This window comes from Zootoca vivipara, chromosome 6, assembly GCF_965207765.1.
Source record: "Zootoca vivipara chromosome 6, rZooViv2.hap1.1, whole genome shotgun sequence".
Taxonomy (NCBI): Eukaryota; Metazoa; Chordata; class Lepidosauria; order Squamata; family Lacertidae; genus Zootoca; species Zootoca vivipara.
Window position 1 is genome coordinate 34,403,254 of NC_142589.1, and position 18,447 is coordinate 34,421,700.

Sequence of the window (18,447 nt, forward strand, 5' to 3'; positions counted from 1 at the left end):
GGTCCTGAGACTTAAGGAACAGCAGGCAGGGCCTGCAGCCCAGTTCACTAGCTGACCAGATGGGGAAGGAGGCATGTGATTCCTCAGCTGGGGCAAGCTGAGAGCAGGTAAGGGTCACATGTCTCCTCAAGCCCAGATGCTTCAATCAGCAGGCACAGTATAAGGCATCAGAGGTGAGGTGCTGTGTCTGCTCAACTGGCCGCGTTGAGCAGCTTCTCCTTGGACCATCACAGGTTTCTACTTCAGGCATGATGTTGGACTGCATCCTGACTCTAGACTTGGACTGACCCTGAACCTCATTTCCGGACCTTTGGCCTTTGATTTTGGACCTTGGACTGCGGACTATTGTATATTTTTAGAACCCATCTTATCTCTGTGATTATAAATTGTAAGTTGTTATAAACGGTTGTTAAACATTGAGATTTGTTGTAGCCTGCCCTGCAACCTCAGGGTGAGAGTGGGTTTATATATTATTATTGGGAAATTGTTAGAAAATATAGTGGAAATATAGTGAAAATTAAAATATTATTTTACAAAAATAACTGTACAAAGAATGCCTATGTGAGAGGCTGATAAAAGCAGGTGCTGGACTCTGTGCATTGTGGCAGGCCCAGCTCAACCAGATATAAACACCAGCAGGCTGTAAATAACACCGCATGGCAATGGCAGGCTGTCTGATATCATTGGACCATAGAATTGCAGAGTGGGAAGGTAAGCCAAGGGTCATCTAATCCAACCCCTTCCTTGCAATGTAGGAATCTCAACTAAGGCATCCATGACAGATGACCATCCAACCCCTGTTTTAAAAACCTCCAAGGAAGAAGAGTCCATATCCTTCCAAGGGAGTCTATTCCATGGTCGAACAGCTCTTACTATCATAAAGTTATTTCTGATGCTTAGTCGGAATCTCCTTTCTTGTAACTTGAAGCCCTTGGTTGCTTTTGTCTCCCTTGCTGGTGCACAGAGGAAGAGACAGAGTGGAGGGTGGAGAGAGCACCTCATCAGGAACTTGGGGTTGTATCTGCTCAGAGTAGACCCATAGAAATTAATATACCTAATCCAGTCATGCCCATTAATTTCAATGGGTCCACTTTGAGTCTAACTAAAACTGGCCTTGGGCTACGAGTTCTACTTAACTTTGCCCAAGTTTAGCCTTTACAGGACAGGGATCAGGAACACTAAAGGTCAAGAGGAAAGCCCATTTGGGTCCCTTGAGCTACCCACAAGCAAGGAAGGAGACCATGGAGCGAGGTGGTAGAGATCATAAAGGGAGACTTAAGGGTGAAGCAGGGGGTTCATGGTGATTATGTGACAAATGCACAATGGTGAGCCAAGCTCCCAACATTCTTTCTTTAGGAAGAAGGAACACTCACACTCTCCTCTGGAGTAAGAGGTAGGCTTGAGGGTATCCAAAGGCTTTTTCATCTACCTGGACCTCAAGGATTGTGACAGTAACTTTGGCATACCAAAGGTTGATACTATATATAATTGTAGCAGCATAGAATATGTTATGCAAACTATTGGAATCATCCAATCAATTGAATGTGGGGGAGTTAGAGGAACAGACTATAATGTCAAAACTAACTATATATTTATAGAAATGGAGGAGAACATAACAATTTTGTTCAATATTGACAACTCACATTGACTACTGGAAAAAGCTAACAATATACTTCTAAGATAAATTATGTAGATGAAATGCTATAATGTATGTCGTGTAAATTTTAGAATTTGTTTTGCATGACTAGAAAACAAAACAAATCTTATTAAAAGGGGAGACTGAGAGACAGAGAAAGAAGAGCAGGCAAAATGGACTGAGGCCGCAATTCCCATGACACACACTACGATGTACCCCAAGACATCCCTGGAAATCCTCACGCACAATTGCTATTGGAAGAGGTAACAGAGCCAAAGAGTAGGGGATTTTGCTGGAATTCTGTTCCAAGCAGAAGTCACAGTCAGATGGTGTTTCAAACCCAAGTGTGATCTTCCACAGTAGTTCAGGATTAAGCAGGACCACGGACAGCTCCATGGAGTGTATAGGCTAGAGACTACCACATAAGCACAATACACAAATGTTGGAGCCCTGGGACTCCAAGGACATGGGTGGCTCAACTGCTTTGGACCATGGAGGTGGTGGCATCAAAATGTGTCCATGGGATTTTGCATGTACCCTTCCCACGCCACATCCTCCTTGAAATTCTGGACTCATTTCCTGAAGCTGTGGAGTATAATCCTGGGGTCACACATGCAAGACCCACTCCTGGTGTCCCTGTGCATGGGGAGGTCTGAAGTGGAGCCAGTGAGCACAAGGATATTGGGGCTTGGGCTTGTGTGTGTCCTACTTTCTCTCCCAGCCTTCCTCCAAAGTTGCACAGGGTGGCAAGCATGTCTATAATAAAATAGAGTAGATGGACTAGCACACATGGATTCAGACAAATGCCTCAACATCGCTAGAGTATATGTGCATCAAGGAAATGAACCAGAATAATCAAGAGCATAAAACCTATATAAGCAGAGGTTTGCTCGGAACTGGATGTGCAAGTATGAAAGAATTCAGTTGCAAATATTGACATTGTAATTGGTGAAGTACCACTGAGGAGATCTTGACAAGCAGATCACGCAAGTGTTGCTGGGAAAAAACCCTGTGTTTTAACCAGTGCTATTTTTCTAGAAAAAGAGGTGCTGGAACTCGTCAAGAATGCCTCCATTGTTCTCTTATAATGGTGCCCAGCTGAGAGGTGCCGGAACTGAGTTCCGGCGAGTTCTGGTTGAAAAAAAGCCCCTGTTTTAGCCAAATTCTATTATATGCACTAACCAGGCTCCTAATGCAAAAGGAAATTAGCACTGCAGACAAAAAAAAGCATTCAGTAGTCAGCCCCATTTGTCCCTTTCTTCTTTACAGAAGGCTTTCAACTTTCATGTGAACACCCTTGTTTTCCTGTACCCTTTATGAGTGTCAAGTGGATTTTGCCACTGCGAATCTCACAGCTTCTAACAATGCTTAATTAAAACAGAAATTAATCACAAATCAGCAGTAAAAGAAACACGATTGCTTTGTTCTCCACATTGCCACTTCAGTTTCTTTCAATCTGTTACGTTTGTTTTGAGGCAATCACTGTCAGGACAGAGGATAGCTGTGCTTTTCTTTTTCTTGCCAAAGCAAAATGCCCCTCCTCTTCTATTGGGCTTGCCCTGTGATTAAAAATAATAATAATCAAACAGTGTTTCTTAACCAGTGATCACCATGCACACAGTGCCAGCTAGTAATTTTTTATTTATTTTACTAAATGGTTAAATGAAGCAAACACAATAGAGATTCAATGAATCCAAGTTTGGAGAACCAGTTCAACCACCCACCCACCAGTATATCTGACTTTGCACTCAAGCACACATATGCCCAAGGAAATATATTTGGGGGTGGGGGTAATATATGTATTTATTTCCCTTTATCTCCCCAGGGAATTTATTATTTCAGTTTTGACCCTACCCATTTTCAAGGGCTTAGAAGTTGATAATAAGACTGTAGAACAGGCACCCCCAAACTCGGCCCTCCAGATGTTTTGGAACTACAACTCCCATCATCCCTAGCTAACAGGGATGATGGGAATTGTAGTCCCAAAACATCTGGAGGGCCAAGTTTGGGGATGCCTGCTGTAGAATATGAGCTAAGCATTTTTTTGTTTAGTAGGCCTACTAAAATGAATGGTCCCATGTGGGTCATGTCCACTAATTTCTATGGGGCAACTCACCTGTACACCTAACACTGGATACAACCTCTTGTCAATCAAATCCACGGAGTAAGATGATATGTAACATGATATGGCTTGCACCCAAGAGGAACAATATGGCCCAGATGTAAAACAATCCCAGGCTGGCCCTGCTTTTTTAGCCTGAGAAAAAGTCATGCTGCTGTGTGTACCTTCCTTGCCCTTCTGCTCCCCAGGTTTCATATTCTGGTTAGGAAGCAAGGATTAAGCCACGGTTTCCCAGTTTGGATGTAATGGGAAATGGGTAGTTTAAAGGAGCCATTTGGCTCCAAGGTCCAATCCCTGGTGGGATCTCCAGGTAGGGATAGGAATGCCCCCTGCCTGAAACCCTAGAGAGCTGCTGCCAGTCCGTGTAGACAACACTGAGCTCGCCTGACTCTGTATAAGGCAGCTTCCTATGAACATTGGCTCTTCTGTCATTTCTCCAAAGTTGAGCAAGCCACCTTTTCCACTGGATGTGGGTGATTTCTTTCTTCCTTTAACAGACAATATAGACAAGCCCCTTTTTTATTATAGCAATACAAGTGTAAAAATCCTGAATATGCAAGGAGGGAAGCTTCCTATCTCGGCAAAAAAGACATGGGTGCTGCAAGGTGCCCAGATGCCAACTGAAAAAGACCCTCAAAAGTTCAAGAGGTAAAAAGGGTGGGAATTGTGAACATCTGAGCACAGCTGGGCCTTCTTCCGAGTTAATATGCAGTTTAGTGTGAAGTAAATTCTTACCTTCAGCCTCAGTCTGCAGGCCCGTGAACAACATTTTGGTAACTCCTGACAAGGCCCGTGCTCCATTATCCTTTACTGACTATATTGAGACTGCAAGCATATTGTTGTGAAGCGTCATGGAATTTTTAAAGTGAAGGGTGGTATTTGAGATGCCGCAATGGAGATTTGGCTTTGTTGAGTTCTGCCCCACCCCCACCCCCCGGACAGCTGGTGCACAGAGCCTTCACAACACATCTTAATGGATGAGGAGAGCAATCCAGGAATACTCCCACTGAATTTGAAGTTTGAGAATGTCCTGATAAGAATATGAATTGGGGTTGGACCAATAGAGGATGAGGTAGCACATTTCATGAAACAAATAATCCTTGCATATCATCCCCACATTATAAAATATATGGGAGGCTGAGAAAAGGAGCAATCAATCAATCAATCAATCCTATTCAGAGTGAGAGTAGAAAGCATTGCCCTTACTCTGAATTGGCTTTGTGACAGCTCTATGTAGCCAAATCAGTATGGTGCTATAGCAACATGGTGTCCTAGGGTTGGTTACATGATTCCTGAATGTCTGACCCTGTAGTCAGAAGTAATATCTATCTATCTATCATATATCTATCTAACTATCTATCATCTGTCACCTATCTATATATGTACAAACCATGCCAAAAAAAGGATGGGTGGGTGTTTTTCCAGATAAGATTTTGTTGGCCCAGAAACTCTCTTTTTGTACTGAAATGTTCAACCACAAAAAAGACTCAACCATACTAACATTTAGTATCTAGGTAGCACTTTTATTCTATTTAAAAGAATTCACATTATTATCTTAGCATAATCCTCACAACAACCCTGAGAGGTAGGTCAGTATTATTTATCATATCCATATTGCAGATGTGGGGCCTAAGGCTCAGTGTGACTTGCCTAGGTGAAATTCAGCCCAGTGACTTCCCAATAGCTTAGTCTCTTATGGAACAATCTTGGACAAGTTTCCTTAAAAGTAAGTCCCGTTGAGTTTAATGGGATATACTTCCATGTAGGCATGTAGAAGATCACAGACTCCGCCATACCCTATGCATGCCTACTCAGGCACAAGCCACATTGAATGTAACAGGACTTACTGCCATATTAAGTGTGTAAAGGATTGCAGCCTAAGGCAGGTTTAGTGCTTGCATTGGGTAATTCAATGTTCCTTTGTTTACCATCAGAAAAAAGAGGGGGGGGGACATTTGCGCTAAAACAATTTGTAATTGGCTCTTTATTTCACTCATCCGATCTGAAACACAGCAGGGCAGTGGCTGCCTACCCAACTTGAAAACAAACCACAGATAATCTTACTTTCATGTTCTGGTGCTTGCGATGTACACTTTTGGTTAATTTCTTAACTGATTATGCAGCCAGAATGCTTCCCCCCTCTGGGCTGTTTCTTCCTCCACCCCACTCTTCTTAGAGAGATCTAGTGCCTCTTACAGAAGATGTTTCTTTGCGAAATAATCTCAGTCAGTTCATGATCAGATTGCTCCATCTAGCACTCTAGAAGACTCTGTAGCTCAGCTATTATGTCTTCAAGGTTGAATGGCAGCGGCATGCTGGCATCGCCTTCTTGCCAATAAGGATGGCATTCTGGCTTTTCATCCTTCGGTAAATTCTCCACAAGTTGGGAATGGCACCTAAAAAAATAAAATAAATCTATAAGATTAAAAATGAATTAAGGGGATGCATTTAGGGATTTATTATTTCTCATGTTTGCCTATTAATGAAAAGAGGGTGGGGGGCACACGCTAAAGGACTATTAACCAATGAAGTCACAAGGGTCTTTTCTGCCTTAATGCGAGTTTTTCTTTAAAATAAATAAATAAATTCCTAGAGGAATATTTGAGAAAGCCCATCACAAAGAAAACGCAGCTAGTGCACCTTTCGATGGGGGAATTATTTTTTCATTATCTCCAGTCTTATTTGAAGTCAGTCAGCAGTCTATGCCATTGTCTGCGGGTTTCTGTGATACTACTAGATTATTGGGAGAGATTAAACCAAGTTTACTGCATTTAAGGTCACAGCACAGATTAAACAATATCGCAGAATGTGGTTTGCAAATCTGAGAGTTACAAATCCATCAGGTTTTGGGGGAAAGTAACGAGGAGGAGAGCTGCTGTTGAAAGATAGATGCAAATGAAGGTTAATAACAATTTCTGCTGATGAATAGATGGGCAAAACTTCAACAAAATTAAATTAAGAGGTTAGCGTTTGCTAGGTCCCCAGAGAAACCCTTTGAATTACAGTGTTTCTTATTAAATGGATTCCTCATCAATAGTAGTGAAGTCTAATTATAATAAGCAGCTAAAACTGCAGTCCGGCACAGGGAAATTTTACGAGTAGTAAACCAACACATCTTGTAAGATTACTTTGTAATAAAGACTGCCACTTATTGGTCCTGCATTAGTAAATTTGTAGCAGTTCAGTGTTTTCGGTTTCAGGGGGTTTTGTGTAGGTTGTTTGTTTTAATTTGCTGGTTAATCAGCTAATGTTTATAAAGGAGTGAAAGCTGAAGAGAGGTGAGTATTATTATAATATGATCAGCAAAAAAAAAAGGTTAAAAGAAAACTAAATATCACAAAAAGGAACTACTTTAGTAGCTCATTTGTTGTTTTAAGTTTTAAAAAGTAGCTATGCAGCAATTTAATATAAGGTAAGTGACTGGCATATACAAGAAGATATTTTATGACTGGGAGAAAATTGACCAAGTGATCAATGCATTCTGTTCAATAGGCTTAGCTACTGTAAAAACCAATGAAACTAAATTCCTGTAAGTGAAAGTATTGTCTTTTAAACATCTATTTTATTTATCACGTTCAAATGCTGCCCAGTAATAATACTGACTGGTGGGGAGGGGGCTGCTTAAACATGAAATATTAAAATACAACAACCCACCATAAAAGAAAAGAAAATGGCAGCAATTTACAAGATCGAAGAAACATGGGGAAATGAAAAGATGTTTGTCTGGCGACCTCATAGTTTGTACCAGGTGAGCATCTCTTGGGAGAGCATTGCACAGCCAGAGTGCTGTCATTACAAAGGCCCTTTCTCCAGGAGTCACCTGCCATACCTCACTCGGCGGCCGGGGGGGGGGCACCTGTAGAGCATTGGAAGATGCTGTATTCTGAGTCAGACCACTGGTTCATCTAGCTGACAGTAGCTTTCCAGGTTTCCAGGTAGGAGTCTGTCCCAGGGATCAAACCTAGGACCTTCAGCATGCAAGGCAGATGCTTTACCATTGAGCTTACACCCTCTGAAGATGATCTAGAGCAGGGTTAGGCAACCTAAGGCCCAGGGGCCAGATGCGGCCCAATCGCCTTCTCAATCCGGCCCGCAGATGGTCCGGGAATCAGCGTGTTTTTACATGAGTAGAATGTGTCCTTTTATTTCAAATGCATCTCTGGGTTATTTGTGGGGCCTGCCTGGTGTTTTTACATGAGTGGAATTTAAAATGCATCTCTGGGTTATTTGTGGGGCATAGGAATTCGTTCACCCCCCCCAAAAAAATTTTTGGCCCGCCACATGGTCTGAGGGACGGTGGACTGGCCCACGGCTGAAAAAGGTTGCTGACCCCTGATCTAGAGGTCCAAGTAGAGCTACATGGGGCAAGAGGTGGTCCTTCTGGTAACCTGCCCCCAAGTTGTTTAAGGAGTTAAAGCAAGAGGCGCATAGAGAGAGAGGAGAGGGAGTTCCATCGAACAGCCAAAAAAGTGCTTGCAGAACTATTTGCTTGGATGCTGCCCATTATTACTATTTTGTTGCTTATTCAATTCCTATCTCAACCATCCTCCCAAAAGAGCCCTGGGCAGTAAACATCAGAGCGGTAAAGTAATACAATTAAATATAAAATAGTCGTGTTTCAAATTTTAAACAATTAAGAACGTCCACAAAAAGCAGGACAGAAATGGTTTTATAAGTGAACACAAAATAAACAAAGCTGAGGTGGTTCCCTACTCCTCTTTCCATTCTATTCAATGCAGGGATGGATCTTAGGTTTATGAAATGTTCTACATTTCACATGTACAGAAAATTTAATTCCCATAGCTGCCAAGTTATCCCTTTTTTTAAGGGATTTTCCCTTATGCTGAATAGGCTTCCTCGCGAGAAAAGGGAAAACTTGGCAGCTATGAATTCCCACTTCCCTTGGAATAGAGGTGTTAACTGAAACACATTTGTGGCTTCTCATCTTCACATGCTCTGCCACTTTATTCTAATGCACCTTTAAGATGCACTAGACTAAAGTGGCAAAGCTCATTCATTGCCATAATATATCCTTGACTGTTAATTGTAGGTAAGGCACCAGAGGCATTTAAGCAAACAGGAGGCTAGGAGAATGCTCAGAAAAGCAAGTGAGTTTGGAAAAGGAAAAAGGCCAGCAAGGGTTTGACATTTCTTTATGCATAGGAGATTAAGAAAATCCAAGAAAAGCACTGAAAATGTTAAACAATGAAGAACGTCCAATGAAAACAGCATGGGGAGAATATGGGAAAAGCATCTCTGCCTTAAAAGGCAATGCCTGAATCAGGCAAGCCAAAGAGAACTTTTTTTCCTCTTGCTGCGGGGAGGAAAGGAGGGTAGTGACAAATAAACCGTAGGTCGACTGCCACATCTTTGCATTTGCAATGGGGGAGATAACCGACTCATCTCAACAATTAACCGATTAATGCTTCCAGTGGCTGCTACAATGATTAACACACACGACTCTCTGGCCACTTCCCTACCCTGACCCTCTCTGAGGAAAGAATGAAAAAGCCCACACCAAAGAAAAGAGGTCATCTTCCTCTTGGGAATTATTGATGGCAGGAGAATCCCCAAGAGAAAACATACGTCAACTTTACACCCATGTTGGTATGCGGTTAATTGCGGCTCCAGCCTCCTCCCACACTCAATCCATCGTACATTACAGCGCAAGGACAGTATTAACACGTAACATTCCTATATATCTTCAGCTCCCCACATCGGCCCGTGATAATAGCATCTGTTAACATGCACTAAGCACTATTATGTAGCACATCACTTCATAAATAATAAGATTAACCGACCTCGGGCCCTCGGAGAAGAGTAATGTGTTCAAATGTTCTCATTATTTATTTAAAACAAGAATTAAAGGAGCACAAGCTACTTTTGACAATCCTCTTAGCATAAATATTAAACTGTTTGCATTGATAAGCCGCACCGTGTGGAAGAACGGTAGATTTGTTGGGCGGGCCGCCTCAAAACAGTCGTTGAGGAAACATAGTTTAGCGCGGAGGCCTCTCAGTGGTTCCCAGGTGATTCCGGAGCCCACTGCTGGAGATATTTCGCTTCCAACAAAATTGCAGAGAAAGAACTCAGTTATTACGCAGAGGAGACTGAAGCTGATTATAACCTCAAACAAAGAACTTGCTTTGTGTTCTCTCTTGGTTAGAAAAATATGAAGGTGTCATTTGCTGGGTGCTCTGGGTCAAAGGTGGGGAACCTCTGTCCTTTCAGAAGTTGCTGGACTACAACTCCCATCATCCCTAACCACTATGCTGGCTGGGATGGGTGGGAGTTATAGTCCAACAACACCTAGAAGGCCAGAGGTTACTCGCCCTAGCTCTAGATGAAGACTTTCAGTTGGTTTTCTATACATTACTATACCAATCTTCTGGAACATAGAGGCCATTCACTTGGAAGTACCTAATTCACCAGGTTGTCTTAGGGCAAAGGCACTATTTCTGAGCCTTAACTTCCCACATCTGCAAAATATGGATAATATACTGACCTACCCAACAGCTAGAGGTCACATTGAATGAGACTGCAACCAAACATTAAAATAATCAATAATAATAATAATATTGTACCCCGCTGATCTGACTGGGTTGCCCCAGACACTCTGGGAGGCTTTCACAGCTAGGAAGTCCACAGGGCAATAGCCATTTCCCACTGTTGGTCTATCTAAAATGCTTGGGTTGTCATTGTCAAGGGCTCAACCAGTGCTCCTGCTCTGTAGCAGCTAAATCAGGGGGAGGAACATAGAAAGTTGCCATATACTGAGCCAGACCTTTAGTTCATTTAGCTCAGTATTGTCTACACTGACCGGCGGGTCCGGGTTGGGGGAAGAAGCAGTTTTTAAAAATGGTTTCCTGTATCAAAACCCAATTAAAAATCTTGCTCCACAAGTAGTTGGCTCAACTAGAACCTTCCTTACTAATACACTCAGTTTTTCCTTCTTCCAGAGGGATTTACACAGTGGGAGAAATGGATTCCTCTGCCCTCCAGTCCAAACTGGTTCAGTCCACTCTTATCACTCCATTTTGTTGCATGGGTGGAACAGGTCTAAAATGGTGACTTCTCCTGGAATCTGGAGGAGACAGCTGGTTCCTTCCCCTGTGGCTTTACTTACATTTAGATGATTAGGGTGTCAACTACATTAGGAGACACTGGTCACAATGCTAAAATTAACCACTTTAGCTAAAGTGTGTGTTAATTATGGGTATGCAAGCAGTCAATAAAAGGTTAATGTAAGAGTCAAAGGGATAAATTTATTTCGGGATTGCATCACTCAAGAGACTAAAAGACTAACATTATGCTTGGTGTTTTTAATCAATAGGTTTTATACTAATGTGCTAACCATTTATTTTAAAACATTATTCTCCCCTCTTCCCCACCCCCCTTCTCCCTAGCTAAGATTTGCAGCTTGTAAGGGGGAGAAGCAGTAGGGTGGTTTTTCTCTCTCCATCTTTTTCTCTTCCTCTTAACAAATAGTTTATGTAAGTGTTTAGACCTCTGGTTTTTGGCTATTGTCTCACTTTGGCCCACCATGTAGACCATCTGAATTAACAGAGGTTTCTAACTAGGCTACACTTGTGCTATATGTTTATAGCTGTATCATGCTGCTTTAATGGCCATGGCTTCTCCAAAGCATCCTTGGAATTGTAGTTACTTAAGGGTTCTGGGAGGGGGATACCCCTATTCCTAATTCCCAGCTACAATTTCCAAAGTTCCCTGGGAAGAGGGATTGGTTGTTAAACTGTATCTCTGTGAGTTCATAACAACTTTTAGCACCCTTAACAAACTATAGTTCCAAGCAGTGTTTTTTTTCCTGGGGGTACACATATCTCTAAACATTTTGTGAATCTTTGTACTTTTGTTCATTTGCTGTATTTATTTTTCCCGATTTGAACTATAAAATGGTGATTTTCTGCAGTCAAAATGAGAGAACCCCTAAACATTTTAAAGGGGAAAAAGCACTGTTAAAGTTCTTGCAGATGGAGGGATGGACATAAAAAGGTAAAGGTAAAGGACCCATGACAGTTAAGTCCAGTCACAAATGACTCTGGGGTTGCGGCGCTCATCTCGCTTTACTGGCCGAGGAAACCAACGTTTGTCCACAGACAATTGGACATGTGGGTCATGTGGCCAGCATAACTAAGCCGCTTCTGGCAAAACCAGAGCAGCACACTGAAACGCCGTTTCCCTTCCCACTGGAGCGGTACCTATTTATCTACTTGCACTTTGACGTGCTTTCAAACTGCTAGGTTGACAGGAGCTGGGACTGAGCAATGGGAGCTCACCCCATTGCGGGGATTCAAATCGCCAACCTTCCGATCGGCAAGCCCTAGGCTCAGTGGCTTAGACCACAGCGCCACCTGTATAGTCTAAAGCACTGTTAAAGTTGTTGCAAATGGGGGGACGGACATAATCAATTATATATAATTTGATGACTGAATGCATTAAATGTCTGAATGCAACAGCAGCAGCAAATACCGATTGTATTTGCTGGATTGATTTCCATTCCAGACATTGGACAAGAAAGCAACCATCAGCATTTTCTGCTTCCGTTTCTGTTTTCTTCAGAATTCTATGACATCCCTAGGCAGGGCAATAGTATCTAAAAAACTGGTCTTGCATAGTTTACACCCCCCCTCAAAGAGAGAACAGAAATGGTACTATTTCAGATATCTCTTTAGATTCTTACAAGGGACAACATCACAAATCAAAAGCATGGTAGGGAAATTCAAAGCAACTGAAGATTTGCCTTAAAAATAAGGGGGTTTGACCCTTTCAGTTTAACAGAGATGTTTGCAAGTCTTTTATTCTTGTCAGGCATATTAAACTTGGGTTATATATTTTTAAGGTGTACAAAGAGTCTGAACAATAAAAAATAGTTAACATGATACCATATGTTGGTAGGTGTTGTCCATTGTGGCATTAAGCATATGACAAAGAATGATATGCCTAATTTTCATCTTTCTTCTTTCCTCTAGCCAGTTGTCTGCTCAAACTAACTCTTAACATGTGGAAATTTATGGCAGCCAATTAAGGTTTAGGGTCCTCAAGTAGCAGAGAACAATTTTATACCCCAGGACTATTTGTCAGTATGTCAGTTACATAACAGTGGTGATGAATGAGCTACCTTGACAACTAAACAGTTAGGACTTCGTGACCTCTGATCTTGGTCACATGATAGGGTCACCTGAAACTCACTTTGCTCCTACCTGACTGCGTGTAACAATATAGAGGTCAAATGGCTTGGGTGATTATATGTATCATGTCTGAGGTGGCCCAGTTATAAGCTGCAGGGTATGGTCGTGTTGAATTCCACAGCTCCATTGCACAAAAGCTGTAGAACAACTTCAGAAATGCGCCCGACAAAAGAGATACGATTTCAAAGGAGGATAAAATAACTTTCCTCACTACTCACTAGAATGGATGCAGTGTTCTTCCAGAGCAACAATGAAAACAAAACACATCGGTTGCAATGGTGACTCTGCCATAAGGGGGAAATGGACTGCTGTGCTGCCATTGGTTTAATTTATGCTTTTCCTTCTCTAGAATATGAATGTTAATATGCGGAAATGATATCAAACAAAACCACTTTCCAATTTGTCCCAGGAAGCTCTTCTAAGCACACCAAGACACAGACTACAAAGCTTATGAGCTTGATTCCACTCAGTTCCCCCCCCCTTTCACCGCTAGCAGTGTTCAGAGACTGCCACAAACTTAAAATGGAGCCCCTGAACGGTCTCAGGTGAGTGTATAACTTCAGTATCTATTGTTTGGGACTGTGAACTCTCCCTGAATGAGGTTTAAAGCCAGTAAAATTGAAAACGAATTCAAGGTGAAAAATGTATCCGGGTATGTTCTTATTTAAAGCATCTGTATCCCACCTTCTCATTTATAGAGCATGGTCTAAAGCACCTTTAACAAACTACACTTCCCAGGATTCTTTGGGGGAAGCCATGACTATCTAAAGTGGTATGATACTGCTTTAAATGATGTATTGTGCCGATGAGGCCCAGCTTACATGGGTTTTTGCCTTGCATGCAGGCCTGTGGCTCTCATTGGCTGATGAGTGTGGATATTCCTTTATATCTCGGCAGTGGTGCCCGCCCTGTGGAACGCCCTCCCACCAGATGTCAAGGAAATAAACAACTATCTGACTTGTAGAAGACACCTGAAGGCAGCCCTGTTTAGGGAAGTTTTTCATGTTTGATCTTTCATTGTGTTTGTAATATCTGGTTGGAAGCTGCCCAGAGTGGATGGGGAGGCCCAGCCAGATGGGCCGGGTATCAGTAATAAAATATTATTATCATTATCATTATCATCATCATCATCATCATCTCATCAGGGCCAGTCCCACCATTAGAGAGAGAATGGCACCTTCCTCAAGAAGCAAATGGTGGCATCAGCCCCCAGCCATTCCCCCCGAGTCCCTTAAGTCAGCCTGTTCAGGACCCCTATGCTTTCCTGCTGCCCTCAGGTATGGTGCAGGATGTTGCCCCATTGAAGTCAGATCCAACTGCTAGTCTGGTCAGAATCTGTACATGGATCACTTCAGGCAGCAGAATGTCTATCCCTCCCATGTAAGAATGCCAGCAGGGTCTTCCTTGCATTTCACATCTGCCTGCTTCTTTTTCTGGGTAATCCACAAGGCAAGGAATCAAATGATAGACCTCGGTTTATTGGGGGTCTGGGGTGAGAGGGTAGTAGAATTCCATTTGACCAACACTGCTAAATGCCACAGCATTTGCAGATACATGAAGTCTTCTGTTCAATATAAACTGCAAACTTTACATTGCAGACCCTACGCAGGCCTGCGGGCTGTTTCTCTTCACAGAGTTTTACAATCATGCAAGTTGAGAGAATACATTTGGAATGCATGAGGGGATCGCGATACATATGCATGTGCACACCTCCACATAGATATACAGACTCTGAAGGTTTAATAAATTACGCATATATTTTTGGCAACACAGTTCTGGATTCCCACAAGAAGGTTCTCGCATCTGACCAGAGGGCTGTGCAGCAAATCCTTTCCCCACTCTTAAACCGTATGACTCTCGCATCGCAGGTGACCAACCTGGGTTTTTTGTCTGACTACAACTCTCATCGTTTCTGTCCATTGCCCAGGCTGGCTAGAGCTGATGGGAGTTGGAGTCCAACAACATCTGGAGGGCCACATGTAAGCCACCCATGTTGCATGATGGCAATAAAACGTATCTCAGCCTCAAATGTATAAGGAGAATATAAGAACACACAGAGAACCCTCCTGGATCCGGCCAAATGCCCACCTAGTCTAGCATTCTATTATTACTACTGCTGCTGCTACTACTACTACTATCTATTGTTTGGGACAATTTTGCGTATGTGAGGTGGAGCAGGCTTTGTTCACCATTTCCTTCCCCCTTTTAAATTGTTTTTATGAAAGATTTTCTTGGGTTGCAAAAGTACATACACTGCCTCTGTTTCCAGGTCACAAAGTCCTTTCTACAGATCAGTTCTATTCAATGTGAACCGTCGATGTTTTTATAAGGTTCATTTGGCATTTTAACGGAATTCTGGTTTTGTAGTTTAAACTGATTTGTATTTTTTATGGTGCTATTTGCGCACCACTTAAGGGATGGTTGTAATTAAGTTTGATATAACCCGTTGGAACAAACAAACAAACATACATGTGGGTGTCATAAGAGGCTGTCAGGGGGACGCCATACAGAGAGAGAGCCGCTCCCTGTCATTCTGACTAGCTCCTCACCCAGCGTCAGCATGAGCAGCGAATCAGGAGAAAGGAATGAGGAAGTCAGTGGGGTGGAGAGAGGGCTCTGGCAGGAATCGGAGCCCCAGCCCCGCTATGAAAGAGGGTCAGGGGAGGAGGAGTCTGGAGAGATGTCGGACACAGGGCTGCCAGAAAGGAGACCGTTCCCGCCGACGCTCAAATTGAGGCATGCTCCCACCCATAGGCAGAATCCAAGGCAGACCTTTTAACATCACAAGGCAGACCTTTTAACATCACAAGGCAGACCTTTTAACGAATCCAAGGCAGACCTTTTAACATCACAGTAATCCAAGTTTATGCACCAACTACCGGTGCTGAAGAAAGTGAAATTGACCAATTCTATGAAGACCTACAACACCTTCTAGAAATGACACCAAAGAAGGAAATGACACTCATTACAGGGGATTGGAATGCTAAAGTAGGGAATCAAGAGATAAAAGGAACAACTGGCAAGTTTGGCCTGGGAGTTCAAAATGAAGCAGGGCAAAGGCTAATAGAGTTCTGTCAAGAGAACAAGCTGGTCATCACAAACACTCTCTTCCAACAACACAAGAGACGACTCTACACATGGATATCACCAAATGGGCAGCATCGAAATCAGATTGATTATATTCTCTGCAGCCAAAGATGGAGAAGCTCTATACAGTCAGCAAAAACAAGACCTGGAGCTGACTGTAACTCAGATCACCAGCTTCTTATAGCAAAATTCCAGCTTAAACTGAAGAAAGTAGGAAAAACCACTGGGCCAGTAAGATACAATCTGAATCAAATCCCTTATGAATACACAGTGGAAGTGGGGAACAGGTTTAAGGATTTAGATTTGGTGGACAGAATGCCTGAAGAACTATGGATGGAGGCTCGTAACATTATACAGGAGGCAGCAACGAAAACCATCCCAAGGAAAAGGAAATGCAAGAAAGCAAAATGGCTGTCCAACGAGGCCTTACAAATAGCGGAGGAGAGGAGGCAAGCAAAATGCAAGGGAGATAGGGAAAGATACAGGAAACTGAATGCAGATTTCCAAAAAACAGCAAGGAGAGACAAGAGGGTCTTCTTAAATGAGCAATGCAAAGAAATAGAGGAAAACAATAGAATGGGGAAAACCAGAGATCTGTTCAAGAAAATTGGAGATATGAAAGGAACATTTCGTACAAAGATTACCATAATCAAGGACAAAAGTGGTAAGGACCTAACAGAAGCAGAAGACATCAAGAAGAGGTGGCAAGAATACACAGAGGAATTATACCAGAAAGATATGGAGGTCTCGTACACCCCAGGTAGTGTGGTTGCTGACCTTGAGCCAGACATCTTGGAGAGTGAAGTCAAATGGGCCTTAGAAAGCACTGCTAATAACAAGGCCAGTGGAAGTGATGATATTCCAGCTGAACTATTTAAAATTTTAAAAGATGATGCTGTTAAGGTGCTACACCCAATATGCCAGCAAGTTTGGAAAACTCAGCAATGGCCAGAGGATTGGAGAAGATCAGTCTACATCCCAATTCCAAAGAAGGGCAGTGCCAAAGAATGCTCCAACTACCGCACAATTGCGCTCATTTCACACGCTAGCAAGGTTATGCTTAAAATTCTACAAGGCAGGCTTAGGCAGTATGTGGACCGAGAACTCCCAGAAGTGCAAGCTGGATTTCGAAAGGGCAGAGGAACCAGAGACCAAATAGCAAACATGCGCTGGATTATGGAGAAAGCTAGAGAGTTCCAGAAAAAGTCTACTTCTGCTTCATTGACTATGCAAAAGCCTTTGACTGTGTCGACCACAGCAAACTATGGCAAGTTCTTAAAGAAATGGGAGTGCCTGATCACCTCATCTGTCTCCTGAGAAATCTCTATGTGGGACAAGAAGCTACAGTTAGAACTGGATATGGAACAACTGATTGGTTCAAAATTGGGAAAGGAGTACGACAAGGTTGTATATTGTCTCCCTGCTTATTTAACTTATATGCAGAATTCATCATGCGAAAGGCTGGACTAGATGAATCCCAAGCCGGAATTAAGATTGCCGGAAGAAATATCAACAACCTCAGATATGCAGATGACACAACCTTGATGGCAGAAAGCGAGGAGGAATTAAAGAACCTTTTAATGAGGGTGAAAGAGGAGAGCGCAAAATATGGCCTGAAGCTCAACATCAAAAAAACCAAGATCATGGCCACTGGTCCCATCACCTCCTGGCAAATAGAAGGGGAAGAAATTGAGGCAGTGAGAGATTTTACTTTCTTGGGCTCCTTGATCACTGCAGATGGTGACAGCAGTCACGAAATTAAAAGACGCCTGCTTCTTGGGAGAAAAGCAATGACAAACCTAGACAGCATCTTAAAAAGCAGAGACATCACCTTGCCGACAAAGGTCCGTATAGTTAAAGCTATGGTTTTCCCAGTAGTGATGTATGGAAGTGAGAGCTGGACCATAAAGAAGGCTGATCGCCGAAGAATTGATGCTTTTGAATTATGGTGCTGGAGGAGACTCTTGAGAGTCCCATGGACTGCAAGAAGATCAAACCTATCCATTCTTAAGGAAATCAGCCCTGAGTGCTCCCTGGAAGGACAGATCGTGAAGCTCAGGCTCCAATACTTTGGCCACCTCATGAGAAGAGAAGAATCCTTGGAAAAGACCCTGATGTTGGGAAAGATTGAGGGCACTAGGAGAAGGGGACGACAGAGGACAAGATGGTTGGACAGTGTTCTCGAAGCTACGAACATGAGTTTGACCAAATTGCGGGAGGCAGTGCAAGACAGGAGTGCCTGGCGTGCTATGGTCCATGGGGTCACGAAGAGTCGGACACGACTAAACGACTAAGCAACAACAACCCACCCATAGAGCCAGGGGGTGGCGCTTTGGGGTGCCCAGGCTTTTATGCTGGTCAAGAACCCGGAAGAAGCCATTGCGGGGTTCTGA

The 18,447-nt window shown here is 42.8% G+C and overlaps 1 protein-coding gene across 10 annotated transcripts in view; it reads right to left on the reverse strand.

The window, feature by feature from the left end:
- The window catches only part of FTO (FTO alpha-ketoglutarate dependent dioxygenase), a 528,974-nt gene that overhangs the window by 276,875 nt on the left and 233,652 nt on the right, over window positions 1–18,447 (reverse strand). For 5 of the 10 annotated variants that reach the window (XM_088671939.1, XM_035119015.3, XM_035119024.3 and 2 more), the window contains one exon: window positions 5,261–6,154. The exons of the other annotated variants lie outside the window; for them this stretch is intronic. In XM_088671939.1, the coding sequence (XP_088528065.1) occupies window positions 6,010–6,154 (145 nt within the window). In that variant the 3' untranslated portion in view covers window positions 5,261–6,009. Of the gene's footprint in view, window positions 1–5,260; window positions 6,155–18,447 lie in introns of those variants that run through there. 10 annotated transcript variants of the gene reach the window in all.